This window comes from Plectropomus leopardus, chromosome 21 (genome assembly GCF_026936395.1).
Source record: "Plectropomus leopardus strain MGB_pleo_1.0 chromosome 21, ASM2693639v1, whole genome shotgun sequence".
NCBI classification, from domain to species: Eukaryota; Metazoa; Chordata; class Actinopteri; order Perciformes; family Serranidae; genus Plectropomus; species Plectropomus leopardus.
The window spans coordinates 6,698,716-6,716,480 of record NC_142196.1 but is presented as its reverse complement, the minus strand read 5'-3'; the positions used below and the strand labels follow the sequence as shown (position 1 = coordinate 6,716,480).

The following is a 17,765-nucleotide window of genomic DNA, read 5'->3' as shown; positions in this document are numbered from 1 at the left end:
AGTGGGTCGGTCAGCACAATTCACTTTGGCAAAAAAGCAAACCTAGATTAGACGACACAATTTGGTGTTTTATTTAAAGGAATATTCACCCCCCATTTGACCATTTGTGTATCAGTTATAACCCTTTCCCACCAAAATTAGTGTGTGCATGCAGGTTTTTCAAACACAGGTAAACCCACTAAATACTGCATTCCCACTCCCAGTGAACACACTGCTGCAGCACACGAGTCTGCCTTTATGTCAGCTTTTGTGGATGTGTGGGTTGTTTTGGTGGTGTGTCCATGTGACATCACAGACAGGCGGGAGAGCAGGTGAACAGTAGAAAGCAGCAGGCACAGAGGTCTTCGAAAACCTTTCAGTAGTTTCTTCTCTTTATATATCTCTTACTCATTCTATCTTTCAAAGTCAGTGCGGATGTATTTGGATCTGTGTTTTAGCGTTGCCATGGAGGGGAAGAAATGTAAGTAGTGACGGCACCGTCAGCGGGTCATTGCATCTTGCCAGTTAAAGAGCCGAAATTACCACATTCACCCAGGCTATAGGCGATAAAAACCAGTGTCTACTGCAGAGTCATTTGACCAGGGTGTGAATGCTGATCATATGCATTCTCATTGCATAAAAAAGGCAGATTTTAGCAGGTTGGGTTTTTTTGTGCAGTGGAAATGAGCCTTTACTCACCCTGTGGTTAAAGAAGAAAGCTTTGCTTTTCTTGTATGGCTCTAGTGTGAACATAGGATCCAGAAACTGAAACATATCTTCATAAATTGGGGTCATTGGGGGCCACGTTTAACAATAGCAAAACTACATCAAAACCTCTGTATACAAACTCTTATACACTTTGTGCGCTATAATCCAATCTCGCTAAGATGTTACTATTTATAACACATATAACATAAACAGTTTAGAACCTGCTTGAGACTGTTAATGCAGTTTTTTTTTAAATAGTGAAGTTTTAGGGAAAATGCATGTATTTGGGAAGCACCAAGCATATGCCTGGATAAATGAGACCTGTGTTAAATGAGATGAGTTTTTGTGAGAGTTTGTAAACAGGTGTTTGGATAATGTTTTTATGTTGTTAAAAGTGGTCCTCTATGACTTCAATTCATCAAAAAGTGTCTCAGTATTTAGATTCTTCATTTGTAGTGGAGGCATAATTTAACCAAACACCGGATGAGAAATGATACACAAATGATCTTTTGAGGGATGAAGTGTTCCTTTAACAAAAGAGGAGGTCTTCTCACGTTCAGGGTACACTGAACTGCTATAAGGCAGATCGTTCCCTTTCTGTTTTTTCGTCACAGTGATTGTGGTACCAGTGTTATCATTCCACTTTGTCAAACCATCTCATTATTTCAGTATCCTATTTGAGTCTCATTTGCATAGTGAGTTCAAAGGAAGCTCCGACTGGCTGATTGGGAAGTGTGATTACATTTGTAATTATATTGATACCTACAGCAAGTTAATGCGATTGTTAACACTGTGAATTAACACCACGAAACTTGGACAATTATCTCCATGATTGCATTATGCTGTTATGGGCCAAGTGTCAACGCAAAAGATGGGCTATCAGAGGTTTGCGATTCTGCACAGACAGCTGCACGCCAAGTCATTTACCGCACTTTGATTAGATTCAGATACATTCTGCCCTCCATCTGCACTTCAGAACAATAGAACGTGTTTTGGTGAGGGAGGACTGAAAAGAAAAATCTATTCAAGGCGGCTGGATGAGAAAGTAAGAGAGCAAATACATTCTGTTTCATCCACCATGGTAACAATGCATATTGAAGAGGCAGGCTTTCAAAGCTTCTAAGTGTGTTGACTTCAAAATGAGTGTCTCAAAGTACAGACAGCCCCCCTCTCCTTCCTCCTTGTCTCCCCCCTGCCTCCCTTGGGTAGATTACACATTGACAAACATATGGAGAAGGAGTCTGCTGGCTTTGTTGGTCCAAAATAACAGCCCTGTTGGAAAAACAGCAAGATTTATTCAGTGTTGTGACGGACGACTTGAGGTGAGCTGACATGTTGCTACCAGTTCACACCAACCTCTCATTCTATCAATATGGTGTGTTAAAGTAATTACTTGACGTGACAATCTTCTACTTTCACATTCACGCACTGAAAGAAAGCTTCAGCAACAACCTCATTACAAAGTTGATGGAGGCATTCACACTCAGTGACAATGAACGACAAGACAAACAACAGGAAGAACAAGGGAACGTTGAAAGGTAGGAATGTTAAAGACAGAATAATGTCGTCCGGCTGACACATAATTCTCTTAAAGACATGGTCAGTCGGTGGATTAGGGGTTGAACTTCAACTGCCCTGAAACATCAACATTAGACTGTCTAGACTGTCTTTTAGCCAGAAGGAAATGCCTTTCCTCTGCACTGTTATGAAGAACAAGCAAGTAGGCATTGTATTTAATTTAAAGGTACATGTGAGGTCAATTCTGCTTCTAGGAATATAGAGTAAAAAACAGGCAACACACAGAGAAACAAAAGAAACGGAGCAATTACTGACAAAACACTGGAATTATCTTCTTTTCTGTCATCAGTTTAATTAAAATGAAAATCCACAGTTGGGCTGCAATGAAGCTCTACAGCTTGATTGTCCCCCTTTTGAAATAAAATATCCCCGGGCTGGTTGCATTAAAAGCTACAGTGTCCTCTCCTCTCAAACATAGTATCTGGTAAGAGCAGAAGAGAGGAGTAGGGCTGGTAATTGGGGCTGTACAGTAATAATGTGTTTAGTGTGGGCAGCACTTTCCTCAATGTTTACATGCTGGGCCATTAATTGGCTAATGGAGTATATATGGTACCGCACGGGGGTGGTCTCTCAGGAGAAAGTGGGGGATGAATGGGGTCGGAAGTGGAGCGGCGGTTGCAGGTTGCCCAAGAAGAACGCAGTTAGCAGGTGTGCATGTAAGGTTTACAGCTAATGAGCATATTACTGAGCAGAGAAATGGCTTCCAAGTTGCAACCCTGTTTCCCACAAAACACATTCATGCGATTTGCTTGATGTTTTTCTGAAGCTCTGCATATGAGTCATGCGGAGGATGCTGTGGTGAATGGTTGGGTATACAGGGCATGGGTTTATTAAAATGTAGACATTGTCAGTAAAACAAGTGAAATATGTTAATAATGACTATTTTTTGCATACTTTTATAAGATGCAGTGCACACATAAATAGCAGGTGCGGTATGCTGGTGTGACATGGTCAGGGGTTAAATCATGCCTCCAATGGCACCATTGACAAGCTAAAAGACCAAGTGCAAAATTACCAGCATGTGTATGATATTTCATTGCTGTCACACAGTGGCAAATATGCAAAATATCAAAATTGCTGCTGACAGATCAGAACCATGTTCAAAGTCTATGCAGAATCCTGAAAAAATAAATGGAAACAAGTGTGCTCTGAGTTTTATGGTGTGGCCATTAGTGTAATTTTCCAGTAACACACCCTAGATAGGCAAATATGTGCACAGTTCCATTCATGACACAGCTGGTTGTCTGCACAAACGCATGGTTAAAAAATAAGTACATCTCTGGCCTAAGAATTTACAGCCATACTAAGACCTCTGGCTACACATCTTTACTTAGCAGTTTTATAATTTTACGGCAGTCAAGCAAAAGCTGTCAACCTCAAACAAGATAAAAAGTCAATATGTCACTGAAAGTTATTTAGATTCATCTTCTGCAAACCATGATAGGCACATAATTCTGTGGCAATCCATCCAGTAAATATCTAAATATTCTGTGAAACCTTTGAACATTCTAACTAGACTTGCTGCAGGTGTTAGATAAAAAGTCACGAAATCACCAAAGTCAGTAGGATTCATCCTCTTGGAACCATGAATGCTGGTACCAAATTTCAATTGAAGTCTTTTTAGTAGTTTGACCAAAGTGGTGGATCAGCATTGTCATGCTTAAAGCCACGCAAGCAAACTCAAAAATGGAATCTGTGCGGCACTCCCAACAAAACTAATACGATTCTCTGAAATGTGATTTGTTACATGACACTCATGATCCATTCTTGACACATCAACAGGAGACTTCTAGCAAAAAAAAAAACATGCACTTGTTTATGCAGTATTCCCAGTTTGTCACAGTAAGACCCACAGCCAACTGGCAAAGGGGGGAAAGTTAACACTGTGTGATTGTCCAGCTTTTCTTTCTGACAGCCAGAACAAGTTGTAATAGGCCTCTCACTGCAGACTGGCAGGTCTGGATTGTGGATATGTTTTCTCCACAAACAGGCAGACAGATAAGTCCTTTGTACAAACACATATGCCATGACTATTCCACTGAAAAATGTGACAGATGTGATGAATCGAAACAAAAGCTTATTTTGAGAGTTGATGAGTGGATAAAAGCAACAAAGTTACGAGGCAAGATGGACCGGATAGATGGTAATGACGCTAATGACAACACCGTAAATCACATGGTATCTCATCTGGTATTTTTTGCTTGTTAATATCCTTTTATTGAAATGCACCTATTAGCTTTATCCATGTCAGACTCCCAGGGCCTGGAAGAGAAGTCTCTCTCTTTTAGCTTCATGTCGCCAGTCTAGCCAAGGCCATTATCTCGTCCCAAATGTCAATATTGCCGTTTTTATGAATCTGATTAGTCATAAAACGCCAGAGGGTTTTGAGATCCCAGTGGACTTCCTTGAACCTGTGGTAACATCATTGTCTGGCCCTTCCTGGCAGAGATCTGACATCACTTTAGCCAGATGGCAGGTGAAAGGGCTTCTGGGAATTAGTGTTTCTCTCCCTTTGAGGCTTGTTTTCTATTTCCTGACAGTGCGTGCTAAAGTGAGACGACAGCGAGCGCACACAACTGTGCTGTGAGTTGATAATAATTTCCATAATGTACCTGGTCCGCGACAATGCAAAAAATACACCAAACCAGCTTAGAGGCTTTATAGATGACTGCATATCATGCAACATTGCATCAGGCCTCCATCAAAATCTCATTCCGCAGATAATGCTGAGAAAATGGGATTTTGGACGGCTAAAAATAAACAAGGCAGTCTATGGGTAGGATGTGGGAATTGGGTTAATTCGGCATTGAAAAATGGTGATTGTTTGAAATGTGATTACTGTTATTAAAATACACAGACATAGGAGAGAAAGTCAGGCTGTGGGGGATTCTAGCGCCGTTCCAGGCCTGCCAATCATCTGCGAGAAGCAGCGCTGGAGGGTCAGGGGTCAGTTATGACCTGAGGTAATAGGGAAGTCTAGCGCCAGTGGGAGGTAGCGTGCTAGCATGCATGTGTGTGGATGTGTGTGTTACCCTACTGCAGGGACACAACATCTGGAACCAGTGAGCAGTCTGGTGGCTGCTGCCAGGGTCACCGCAGTGGGAGGTCAGCTCCCCCCTCTGCCTGTCTTCAGCCCTTTCTGCTCCCCGCTGCCCACCTCCCCAGCTCCTACAATGCCAGCTCTCCTCACTCTCATGCAACACCATGACTGAGTCTTGTTAGCTGCGGACAGATGGGCGTTCACATGGAACCATTCTCCGAGACAGGAAAGGGTCCTGTGAAAGGCTCTGTTGTGTGGAAGTGGTCCTGGGGAGAGGAATAGCATGGAGGGAAAGGAAGGGGCTGGAGGGAGGACGAGGAGGTCTGACTGTCTCCCTCCCACCTCCTCTTGTTAGAGGGCCGGAGGGATAAGATCAGTGCACTCGCCTCAGCCTTCTAATGGCTCATGGAAAGCCACATATTTGAATAATACTGCTTGGGTTCTTTTACAACAGTGAAAGACATTTTTCTCCATCCTCATTCTCTCCTACTTAGGAGAAGAGAGTCCCTTTAGAAGTTTGAAGGGCAAAGGCCTCTTCCTCAGGTCTGGGCTGATCAATATCTGAGATTAAACTTAAAAGTTGGAATGCTGCTGTAATCCTCCCTGAGTCTCGGGTGGAATATTACTTTTTTTTTTTCATTTTTTAAACACATCTCTTTAACCTGAGTTACCTCCTTACTGAACATTTCTTATGCAATTGCCAATAAAAGGATAGTACGGAATTTTGCCACTTAAAGGGATAGTTCGTTTTTTTTTTTTTTTTAAGTGGGGTTTTATGAGGTACTCATCCATAGTCATTGCACTACCTACAGGGGGTGGTGATCAGCACGCTCCCAGTTTGCAGAAACAGGCTGGAGTCTGTGTATGCTATATTGAGAGTATTTTCATTGTTTGACTTTGCTTCAGACAGTCCTTTTCCAGGAAAGTCAAGGAAAGCTGTTAGCGGCTTCAGTTCTCCATCTATGCACTCATCAAAGCCACCAGACTGTTGACAAAAACATTCAGTCATTTTATCTCCCTGAACATGGAAGCTGCTGGTCTACTACTATCATGATCAGTTAGTTAGTTTGTGTTATTAGTTTGTGACAAACAAAATAACTGTTCAAGTTGGCAGTAGACCAGCAGCTCCTGTGTTCAGTGATGTTAAATTACTGTTTTTCTCAATGGAGTCTGGCTGTTAAGAGAGTTATAGAATGGCCTCATTTTCCCTGTGGAAATCACTGTGTAGCATTAAGGTAAACTTGTAAAAAAAATACTCTCAATATAGTGTACACTGTAACTTACATTGAATTTTTTAGGTGGTACTTTTTTTGGTGGCTAAAATATGTTTTGCTGCTGTCCCATCTACAGCAGTAGATTGCTTTACTTCCATGTTGGACTCCAGTCTGCTTCTACAAACTTGGGGAGCACCGACTGACACCTACTGTGTGTGATATACTATCTATGGATAAGTACCCCATAAAACCCCACTTCAAAAAAACTGAGCAATCCCTTTAAGACCTCATATACCATCAAGTATCTCCTTTTTTGTCTAGGTACATTTACTACTCTTTACTAAGAAAAACATGTAATTTGTAAATTAGCATCTTTTAGGGAAAGTTTTTGAAAACTTTTCCAGTCGTTTAAAAACAACAAAAAACTGGATGTGTTTCTATCAGCAGAGCTGGAACAAATGTTACATATAGGCTTCCTCAGCATCGAAATAAACAAACTCATTCCCTGGAGAACATATAAAGAATCTTTCAAGAACGGATTAATATTGGGCAATTTGATATGGTTCTTTTGCACAAGCTGAAGTTGGCCAAATGCATAGTTTCACACAGTCATAGAAATGGAATTGGCAATATTTTATGGGCATTTCAAACCATCCAAAACCACTTTTACTGCTTAAGAATTATAGCATTTCTTAGGCTGATAACGTGAAACTTAGTCATTTATGACTCTTCAAATGTATTTCTGTCACAGTTTGAGGAGAGTGAGTAAATCATATTGAATTCTTGCTTTTCTGAGTGTAATGTGTGGTTTGCCAGATGATTCACAAATAATATGAAGTTATTTCAGACTTTTTCTCTTTAATGTGTTTCTCACAGAATACAGGCCAAAATGCGGGAGCTTCGGGAAAAGCAGGCAAAGGAGAGAGAATATGCTGAGATTCAAGATATTGTCGGTGGCACATTCAGCTCAGATGACGAGCACACCTACGCTGGCATCGGATCATTAGACTCATCAGTGGATAGCAGCATGGACCCTTACAGCCACCACTACCATCTCCCCCAGAGTCCCCAGAGCCCTCAGCTTCCCTTGAGCCCACAGGACAACGGTCCACCCCTGGAGGCTTTGTATGCCCAGGTCAACAAGCCACGCAATGGACGCCCTGCAGCTTCAGACAGGTAGGGGTCAACCAGAAGATAACCATACACAAATGTTTCAAAACATCTCTACATACACATCGACAATACTCAAGGCTCAACAGCATGCTTTGTAACTCTACCTTCCTCGTTCATTCAAACGACACTAACTAGCTCTGTGCCCAGTGCTTAAGCTTTGCAACAATCTAGTTCATTTACACCTCATCTATAATGTATAAGCAGTGGTGTGATTGTATTTACTTTTACCTGTCAGGGGTGACACATGCTGCACGGGAAAACAATGAATTTCACACAGGTTTTTATCACTGCTTTGTCCCACAAGGCATTGCCCCGTGCAAGCAGGTAGAATCCACAGGCAAGGTAAAACAACAACAGGAGCCTATCAGTAATTCTCCATGTGCTAGAATTTAATATCAGGCAGTCTTTTTTTTTTCAATATCCTTGGATCACAGCTAATCCTCCCCGGCCTCTCACACACCTCTTTCAGAGTCACACTGAATGTGACTTCAGCTTGTTTGTCGCTGGGGGGTTGTACCGCTCATAACCTCCACGTCAACACGAATATTTGATGTGATGACAAAGTCACACTGAGCTTAAGTTTCACATTACTGTGTTGATAGCCTAATGCCCAAAGGCCTGTATTGAGTTAGCACAATATGCTTTTATTTATGTATATATGTCAGAGCTGTATTGATCAATCGATAAGTTGTCAATTATGAAATCAATCGCCAATAGTTTGATAATCAGTTTACTTTTAAGAAGAAAATTCTTTGATTCAAGTTTCCTAAATGTGAATATTTTCTGGTTGCTTTACTCTTCTATAATAAGAAACTGAATATTTTTGGCTTAAGGACAAAATAAGACATTCAAAGAGGTCACCTTGGACTTTGGGAAACACTGATTGACATTTTTCTGACATTTTATAGACCAAACAACTAATAATTTTATAGAGAAAATAATAAGCAGGTTAAATGACACTAAAAAATGTCAGTGTTTCTCAAAGCCCAAGATGACCTCCCAAAAATGTCTTGTTTTGTCCATAACACACAAAGATATTCAGTTTACTGTCATAGAGGATGCAAGAAAGCAAAATGTCACTTTTGGGTTTTTCTTTTATATAATGCTCCTTGTTCCCCTCCTGAGTTGGTGTTATTAGGGCCACAGCTTTTCTGTAGGTCATATCCAATGGAGACACGTCAAGAGATTTCTGTCCCCATGGTCTCCTAGAGCCTTTCAGTGTGTGTTATTAATGGATCGGATAATACCCACCTCCTGTGATTGACAGCTGTCACTTGGGGACTTGTGACCTTTCACTGCTGGGCTCAAGTGGGGTGAGGTGGAGTGCATGTGTTAGCGTGTGTGTGTGTGTGTGTGTGTGTGAGTGAACTTGACAGAGCACCTCTGTGGTGAGTGTTTATTAAGAGGATTTAGAGAGGTAGAATCTCCATCCTGTAACACCCCCCCATGACAGTCAGAGTAGATATGACAAGGTTATCTGGCCTCTCTGATAGCCGGCTAAATCCATGTGCCAATACATCCGGGGCTCAGTGAAGGCCACTGATCCATGTGTCTAAACTGAAGGTTACCTCCACATGTTTCCTGAGGATAGCCTTGTTGTGTCATAACAGCTATCTACTGTAAACTATCCCACTTCCCAAGCACAGTTTCGTGATAAGCCTGAAAGCTCGCTGAAAAAGAGAATGCGAGACAACAGTTGACTGGTGTTCAGTGAGCCTGTTTATTGAGATCACAGGACTTTAAGATGTTGGTCAGTGATAGACATGATGCTATTGATTCTCAGTGGGAATATCAATAAGCTGGCAGGGATACAGTATAAAAGATTTAACATTAGACAACACGGTGAGTGATTAGTCTCTCTTTCTCCTTCATTGCCAGAGGGAATATTAAAAGCTATCCACATAGTGGCTCTTACAGAGAAGTAAAGAGACAAGAGAGTCAAGAAAAGCATTAGAGGTCTGATTGTAAACACATGCTCTATTACGTAGATATGACTTTTAAAAACATTTTTCAAATAGTTTTGGTTGCTTCAGTTTATTCAGATTCAGTCAATTTCCCTGTGAGCAGTGGAGGCTGTGGCCTATCTCTGGGACTCTCTTGCTGGAGAGAATACATTTTACTATTTATTAGGTCGTGCCTGAAATTCATCGGTTTCAAAAAACAAATAACATAAAAACGAACCTGTTATCTTTTCCTTCCTGCTCTCTTGTTTTAGCAGCTTCCTGGAAATAGTGAATTCTCACCTTCACAGGTTTATTTCAGCACGAAAAGCTTAGTGTTGCATGTTAATTATAAACACAAGCTCATATTTAGTTTGGGGTCTGAGCTTTAAGTATTGATAGCGCAGTATGGAGTTTTATTTGCAGGGACAGGATTAGCTGTCGCAACTGTTGTGATTATATTTGAAATATGCGCCGCATGTTCAACACTGCATTTTTGTTTTGCACCTCTCGCTGCTTTGCATATCTTGTGTATGCCAGCCCGGCTGTATGCCTGTAATATTTGTCTTGCTGCCTTTGAGATATAATAATATGCACTGGTTCTTATTTAGCTCAGAGGCTTTCTATTTACGATTTGCAAAAAGGAGCCTGAAACACATTCGGATTCAAGACTCCTGTCACTTGCCTATCATAACAAACATAAACAGTAATTTGCATTTCCAAATTAAACGTAATGGAACTTTCATTGTCAAATATAAAGCGCCAACACAACGGAATTTGCAATTACGTCTGACTGTCCCATGTATCAAAGCAGCAAAATTGGATGGAGAACTTTTGTTTTGCCATTTAGAGATCAAGTATGACCTACAATTTCTTTACTTTATAATCCTGCCGCTGCTGCTTGACCTAATGTCCTGAAGCCGCAGAACTTCCTGTTGAAGGTCAGGAAAAAGGAAATGGATGAGGTTTGTTTAGGGAAGGCTTCTCATTCCTGGCTGTCAGTCAGTCTTCAGTATGAAAGAGCAGAATGAGTTGTGTTTAACCCTGACCTGGATACTGTTACCGCCTTCTGAGGTGGGCCCTGGAGAAACACACTCTGATCAAAGCGGCAGATTAAGGATCCTATCTCAAAGGGATATTTAGCCTCGTTTCCGTCGTTCAGTCTGGCTCAGTTCAGTTTTTTACACATTAGAACGGTTAGTTTTCACCTTTTGTTGTCAAAATGTGTGGATGGTAGCAAGAGAACAATTCAATTTTATTCTGTTTTTTCATCACACCTCTGTTGAGGTATATAGCATACTGATCCTTAACTAAAAGATGGAGCTAGAAACACTGCGGCCTGTAATTGGTCAAAAGACAACAATCACTCTTGCTCTACAGTGACTCAACGCACAAACCCACTATTTTAAAATTTTTCTGAAATATTTGCATGCAAATCTGTTTCACTGGTGATCAGCTAATTGCAGACATTTCTCTGCATCATCAGTAAAGAGGAAATACATCGAAAGCTGGATGGGGCGGTGACTATAATAATAGCTATTACTATTTGGTAACAACCTTCACACAATAAAGAATACTGTCTGTGGTGGAAATGCACAACAGATCTAGGCTTCAGGTATATGTCTATATGGGTTACTGCCGGTTCTAAGGGAACCGCGTTTGGTTGAAATCGGCTTTTGAGCCAGGCAGTAATGTTCAGCAATAATAATAAGAATGATGATAAACCTTATTTATATAGCACCGTTTATACAAGAAATGCAGCACAGAGGGCTTTAAAATAAGGGCACTGTAAGCACAGAGAGCTTGGCCAGCAAGGCAATTCCGCATAAAAAGACATTTAAAACAGTTTAAAACAAGAATTAAGGGCTTAAAATCGTAAATTAAAAATAAATCATAAACTCAAGTAAGATACCAAATTTTAAAAGAATTGCAGCAGTCTGAAGTGTAAAAAGAGGCATACACAATTTTCACCAAAATAAAATAGTTTCTTGAAATAAGATAGTTCTAGTTAAGTTTGAGACGAGATTTCATACAGGAAAGATACATTTGTTGATTTGTTTGTTTTTCTATATATCACATCTAAGGTGAGCCAGCACTCTGATGTGACTACACTCCCCTGCCTCTTACAGCATTGCAAATAGTATTATCAGGGGATATTAGCATGGTGCAAGCCATCTCCTGATAATCATATGACCTCTAAAGGCATAGCACAACTGCACAAATCCTACCTTGTAAAATTGGTTCCAAGGACCAAGTAAATGGAAGTAAATTAAGTTGAAATTAGCCGACAGCCTTCCCTTATTTTTCAGTCTGCGCTGGGAAAAACAAACTAAATGCCGAACAGAGGCAGTGAGTGTCGGAGAATGACTCCATTCAAACTAATCAGTATCTCCCATCTAAAAGCCACCTATTCAAACATTCACATAGCTGGAGAGACATCAAACAATCGTGGTAGACCCAGGAGTTTAAGATCTCATGGCTTTGTTTACTGTACGTCCCTCTGTGCTGTCATTACAACACGACATTTGAGTCAAACAGAAGAAGATTTTTTTTAGATCCACTCAACTAATTAGAGACACTTAGGGGCCTTTTTGTTGATGTGGGTTGGTGCTCCTTTTAAGAGGAGGTGGGGTCCATATGTCTGGAATTGCCAGTTATTGTATAGTTTTGCATCTTTGACTCATTTCATGCTTTGTGTGTTTACGCACATGTGCATGCATTTTATGCTATAATAAAGGCATTCACTCATGACCGGCCAAAGCTTTCAAAGCTGCACTCTTGTTTATCCACTGCAGTTAATAAGAAGAGGCTGCAGCTGGATAAATAGCCCGGGTATACGCCTCTCTCTCTCTGATAGACCTTTAGTAATGGAGCCCTAATGGGAAGGTCACTGTGACTGTAAAGCTGGAATGAGTCAGACCTGAGCCTATAAACCCTCAGAGATACAAGGACCCCTGGCTGCTGTGGGTGTCCAGAGATCCTGCCCATTCTGCCATATCGGGTTTTACTGTTCCTCTACGGGATCACGCTACAACAAGAGCTCATTTGACAATTTATTACCAACCTCCATGTTATTAGACCTGGCAGCACCGGTGGTGTTTTGACAATCCTGTCAGACCCAGTAAAACTGAAGGGCACCAATAGAAATGCAGGATTTATTCCTGTTCAGTTTTGTTAAAACCTTATATAAAGCAAACGTACATATCGTTTTTCACCCTAAAACGTGTAGCATGAATTCTAGACGTAAACCCCTGAACAGTGTTTTCTTTTTCTGTTGTTTTCTTTCACCTTATAGAAAAAAAAAAGTTAGGCCCAGCAAAACAGAATGACCTCATTTCTCGACAGGCAGCCGACAAGTCAACCCCTCCATCTGCCGAGGGACCGCGGGGTTTGGGTGACTGGCGTTGGATGCTGCGTTTCAGAACGACAACCTGACAGGTGCCAGGCTCGATGGGATTTGTGGGAAGCGAGCGTGAAACAAAGCATCACCTTTGAAACCGCAATTTGATTGACTGCTGCTCCCATTACCCAGTCGAGTTTCTAAAGCTCCTTAGAGCATGGGCGAGGAAGAGTCAGAGAGACACAGAGAGGAAGAGGTGGGGGGGAATAAGATATGGAGCTCACAGAGCTCAGCAGTGCAAAGCCCTTGAAGTCCTCTGCAACTCAGCAGCTCCAGAGAGGCTGGCAGGCAGGCAGCAGAGAGAGAAAAAGAACCCAAAGAGTCCTCACCTAAAGAAACACTCAGTGTGCTGTTTTTGCTCTTGCTCTCTCCACACCAGAATTCAGTCAGAACCTCCACTTTGCATGGTTTTGAAATTGGATTATGAGGTAGCTAATGCATTTTCCGCAGCTGATAAAAGGTCAGGCTTTTCATCTCTGGAGAAAGTTTGTGAGGATTTCTCCCCCCTCGCTCGAGGCTGGAAGATTCGGGAGGTGCGGTGAGACAAGTACTCAGACGAAGGGTCCTTTTCGGCTGCCCACCGCTGCTTAAAAACGTCCCCTCCTAAATTTCAGAGCCACACGCTTTCATCCTCACTATTGCCTGGATCATCATCACTAAGAAAAACTCATTTGGCTTGTTTCTTATGGACCCCATCAGGTTTTTTGGATGAGAAAACATCACAGAACCATTCCAATGAGGACACATAATCATTAGGTTTTATTCTGTGCTGTAATGTTTGAATGGACCCTCAGATGACTCAATTAAAGTAATACAGATGGAGAGTATGTTCTTAACAAACCTCAATCACATGATCATTGAGCCAATCTGAAGTAATCGCTTTTTTTTTTTATTGTTTGCTGTCTCTTATTTGACGTCTGTAATTAACTCCGCAATCAACAATCAGTCTCTGTGAATTTTATAGTCTATATTTTCATTTAGATGCAATCAAAGCGAGATTAACAACACTTTCTGACTGCAACATCTGTAGCTTTGATTAAATCCTACCTCTCAATAATTCATTGGTAAACAAATGAATCTTTTACGACCCCTTGCATCTGCGTTAAGACTTTAATAACAGCTCGTAAGTCTCTAATAGCATTTTCTTGCTGTTCTCCGGGGAGTAAAAATTGATATGTCTAGCGTCAAGGAACAGTTTGCTTTAATGTGACTCATGCATTACTGGTAACTAATTACATTTTACTTTGGTATCTGTGTTATTCCAGAGTGTTTTTGTCTGCGGTATCCAGTTCCTTCACCTTCTGTCGGCTGCCAAGCTAAACACGACTCAGAGTTGATGCTGACTGCGTGACATTTTATTCCAAGGGCCGTGGCAGCATGTTTTGGTGCTGCCTTTTGTTTGTCTCTGACATCCACCGGCATTTTCCATTACTCCCTCTGAGTGTCCTTGTGTGGGTGTGAAATTAGTGTCACAGCGAGTGTGTGGGGCAGTGTCTTCTCCTGCTCTAATTGAGAATTTAAAAAAATTGGACACAGAGGTGATGGGATTTTTTAAAAGTTAGCCCCTGTTGAGGGAGCTGCGGATGCAATGAATGAGACTGGGTGAATCCTCAGGTCAGCTGGTGTTTCTCTGCACTCGGTAAACCTGTACAGATGATGCTCCAGTCCCCATACAGCTTTGGCAAAGCCCGATGTAACCTGTGTAGATAGGTTACAAAATTAGGGTCCAAGTCCAATATACAGACACATTCTCACACTGACTTTTGCCCCTTCCTCCCAGCTTTCTCTGTGCCATAGCGATAGTGCAAGAGAAGCCCAATGCACCAAATGCACATCAGCCTTATCGCTACACAGATAGCTACGTGTATCTCCCAGGCAAAGCAAGTGAATTATTTTTCTGGTCCGCTTTCATTTTTTTTTCACCCTCCCGCTTCGGAGTGGGCCCCTGTGGGATGGATGTGATGAGATGGAGCACGCAGAAGGCAATTTATCCTCCGTTTGTACCATTACGTTCATTTAAGAAAGCAAACAGCCTGAAAGCAGATCGAGAAAGAGAGAGAGTGAGGGAGGGAGGGTGAGAAGGAGATATAGACCCACCTCAGCTTCAACGTTCAAACATCAAGCTGATCAAGCTGATTAAGGTTACAGTGTGTATTTTATCAACATCCCTCAAATGGGAAGCCTGGAAGACATGCATACAGTACCTAATGAATTTTCACAAGAAGATGAAAGGAAAAGGGGAGCGTGCCATTTAGGGCAGGCGTGCCCCAGCAGACAACACAGGGAGTGAAGAAGGGGGGAGGTTTGGATATGGCCGAGGGCTGCCGAAGCCTCGTTTGTTGATCGGCACCGGAGGGCATCTCATTCCCGGCAATCAGCAGCTGCAAATAGACAGTTAATCCCCCCCTCAACTCTCCTGAAGGCTGCAGAAGCCTGACACCGTAACTGACTGTGCCACGCGGAGGAGAGATTAACAAAATAGACAAGCATTTGCAAAGCCCCGCAAGTTTTTCTATACAATTTAGAGTGAATGTGATGATTTGTTTTGAGAATGTCACAGCGACTAATTGGGAGAGAGCACATGGAGAACATGCTGTTAGTAAATGTGGGGTGCAATTTTTCTCTGAATTCAATCACTGAGAAATCCATTTTGATTGAATAACACACGCTGTTATGTGAATATGTGGTTTCTGTGAAAAGCTCTGGTTTTCACATGACAGATAACCCAATTTCATAAACTAATCACGGGTTCTGTGTGCTAACATAGCATCACGGCTTTCATCCCGGCTGCCTGCCATTCTCACACAAGTGCCAGAAATAGATCAGGTGAGGAATGTGATTGAGAGGCAGGTGACTGCGGAGCGTGTATTCGCACTATGAACTGTGGCAGCAAGCAGATGACTCTCAGCCCTTCTCATGCTGCTTTCATCTTCAGTTATGCTGAATGTAAACACACACATACACACTAAAGTGATCTCAGAGTGTCTGGCAGGGACGCTAACTGCTGCATTTTTCCGTCTGTACACTCATGTTTGTCAGCCAGGGAGGTGAGGCCGGGGAAGTGATTGTTCACTGTAAAGTGAAAGCTGGTAAAGGCATCAGGGAGTGTTTAGGGCTTCCCCTCTCACAGTAAATATGACTTGTGGTAGACAGGAGAGCAGAAACTGGGCAAAACAGAGACTGAAATGCAACTGTTGAGCAGAGCTCAACTCAATAAGGCATAGTAGCGCTGGTTTACAGAGTGAATACAAAAATAAAGGTTAAAGGATTAGATCCATCAAGCTGTCATTGTATCAAGTCAATATTAGCCTCAATTTAAAATTAAAAATAAGCGAGTCAGTTTTGTTTGATGTCAGGATGATGGAGGTTACTCCCTGACTGAAAAAAACAGGTAAACAGCCAATCTCCATTTCAACAGAAAAAAAAGTGGAAGAATTCAAGCTCTCATTTTGTTCATCTTACTTGAAAACCTCAGCCAAATACTGAAACGTAGGCCTATGTCAGACATTACCTTTATGTATTCTAAGCAATATGTCCAGGAGATCCTTTAGATACTGTTAAATGCTAAAAAATATAGTCTTTCAAAATGCATTGAAAGGTCAAGTATGTAATTCTGGGTATAGAAGATAGTCTGCTGCAGCACCATGTACACAGCTTTGCTCTACTGGCGATTGGAATGGAGCCTGCAGCCTACTTGTATTGGGTTTACCCATGTTTGATAAACCCACGTTCATGCACAAATTTTGGTGGAAAAGGGATAGTACAGATGACTAGACCAAACCACACCATACAGAACGCTAGACTGCAGATCTTTACTCCTTGGAGCTAGTTTATCTTGATGTTTCATCTCCTCACCTGTGTCCTTAGCAAAGTATTGACCAGGGACCACCAAGCAGCCTGCCTGCCCTCAGATCTATTGCTAACTGATACAGTGGTTCATATTTCTGTTAGATTATGTTTGCCATGTGTTTACAATGTGATAAATCATGGATCGCCAGTTTGTTGAAATATAATGCTAAACTTGCAATGGCAGTTTTGGTTTAACCCACTGGTTTTATCCTACTTTGCATCACTTTCACATACACTGGAAAATAGACAAAGCAGTACATTAATGATACTTCCAGAATCAACTCTACACTGTTTTAAGACTGAATAACTGTCGAAGGGGTTGACTGCTGACCCTCATAATTTAAACATCACTACTTTCATTGTCAGAGTAAATGCTTGAGGACTGATATTGCAGTGATGGCATCATTCCTGTGCCCTTGCACAACACATAAATCAGCTGACAGTCAGTTTACACGACAAGAAATGTGTCAAAAATGTTTGAGAAAACACCAATAACTTGTGATTTATTTGGCATAAAATCTCGACACTGCTTAACTAGCCTTTAAAAATATATTTTTTTAATACTGGCACAAAATGACACCAGTTGGCAGAAATAATATTAAATCAGTGGTTGCGGTATTGACCTTTAACTGCCAGTTTATATTAAATGTAGTACATTTTAAAAAACTTTAACTTAGATATTTTCCTGTTATTCCCTTACTGCTGTAATGACAGAGCTCTACGACTGAAGCTGTTAGAAAGGGTTAAAATCTGTAACATTACAAATGTACAAGGCCACTAAATAGTACAGACAGCAGAGATTTAGGCCTAAAAGTTTAATGCTGACCAATGGCTTCTGCATCCACCAGATTGTGTCCTGAACACTATTTTCTAAGTGGTCGCAG

The 17,765-nt window shown here is 41.5% G+C and overlaps 1 protein-coding gene across 6 annotated transcripts in view; it reads left to right on the top strand.

Moving 5' to 3' along the window:
• The window catches only part of LOC121960465 (partitioning defective 3 homolog), a 383,207-nt gene that overhangs the window by 282,154 nt on the left and 83,288 nt on the right, over positions 1-17,765 (top strand). For all 6 annotated transcript variants that reach the window (XM_088071635.1, XM_088071632.1, XM_088071633.1 and 3 more), the window contains one exon: positions 7,396-7,695. In XM_088071635.1, coding sequence (XP_087927761.1) covers positions 7,396-7,695 — 300 coding nt within the window. The remainder of the gene's footprint in view (positions 1-7,395; positions 7,696-17,765) is intronic.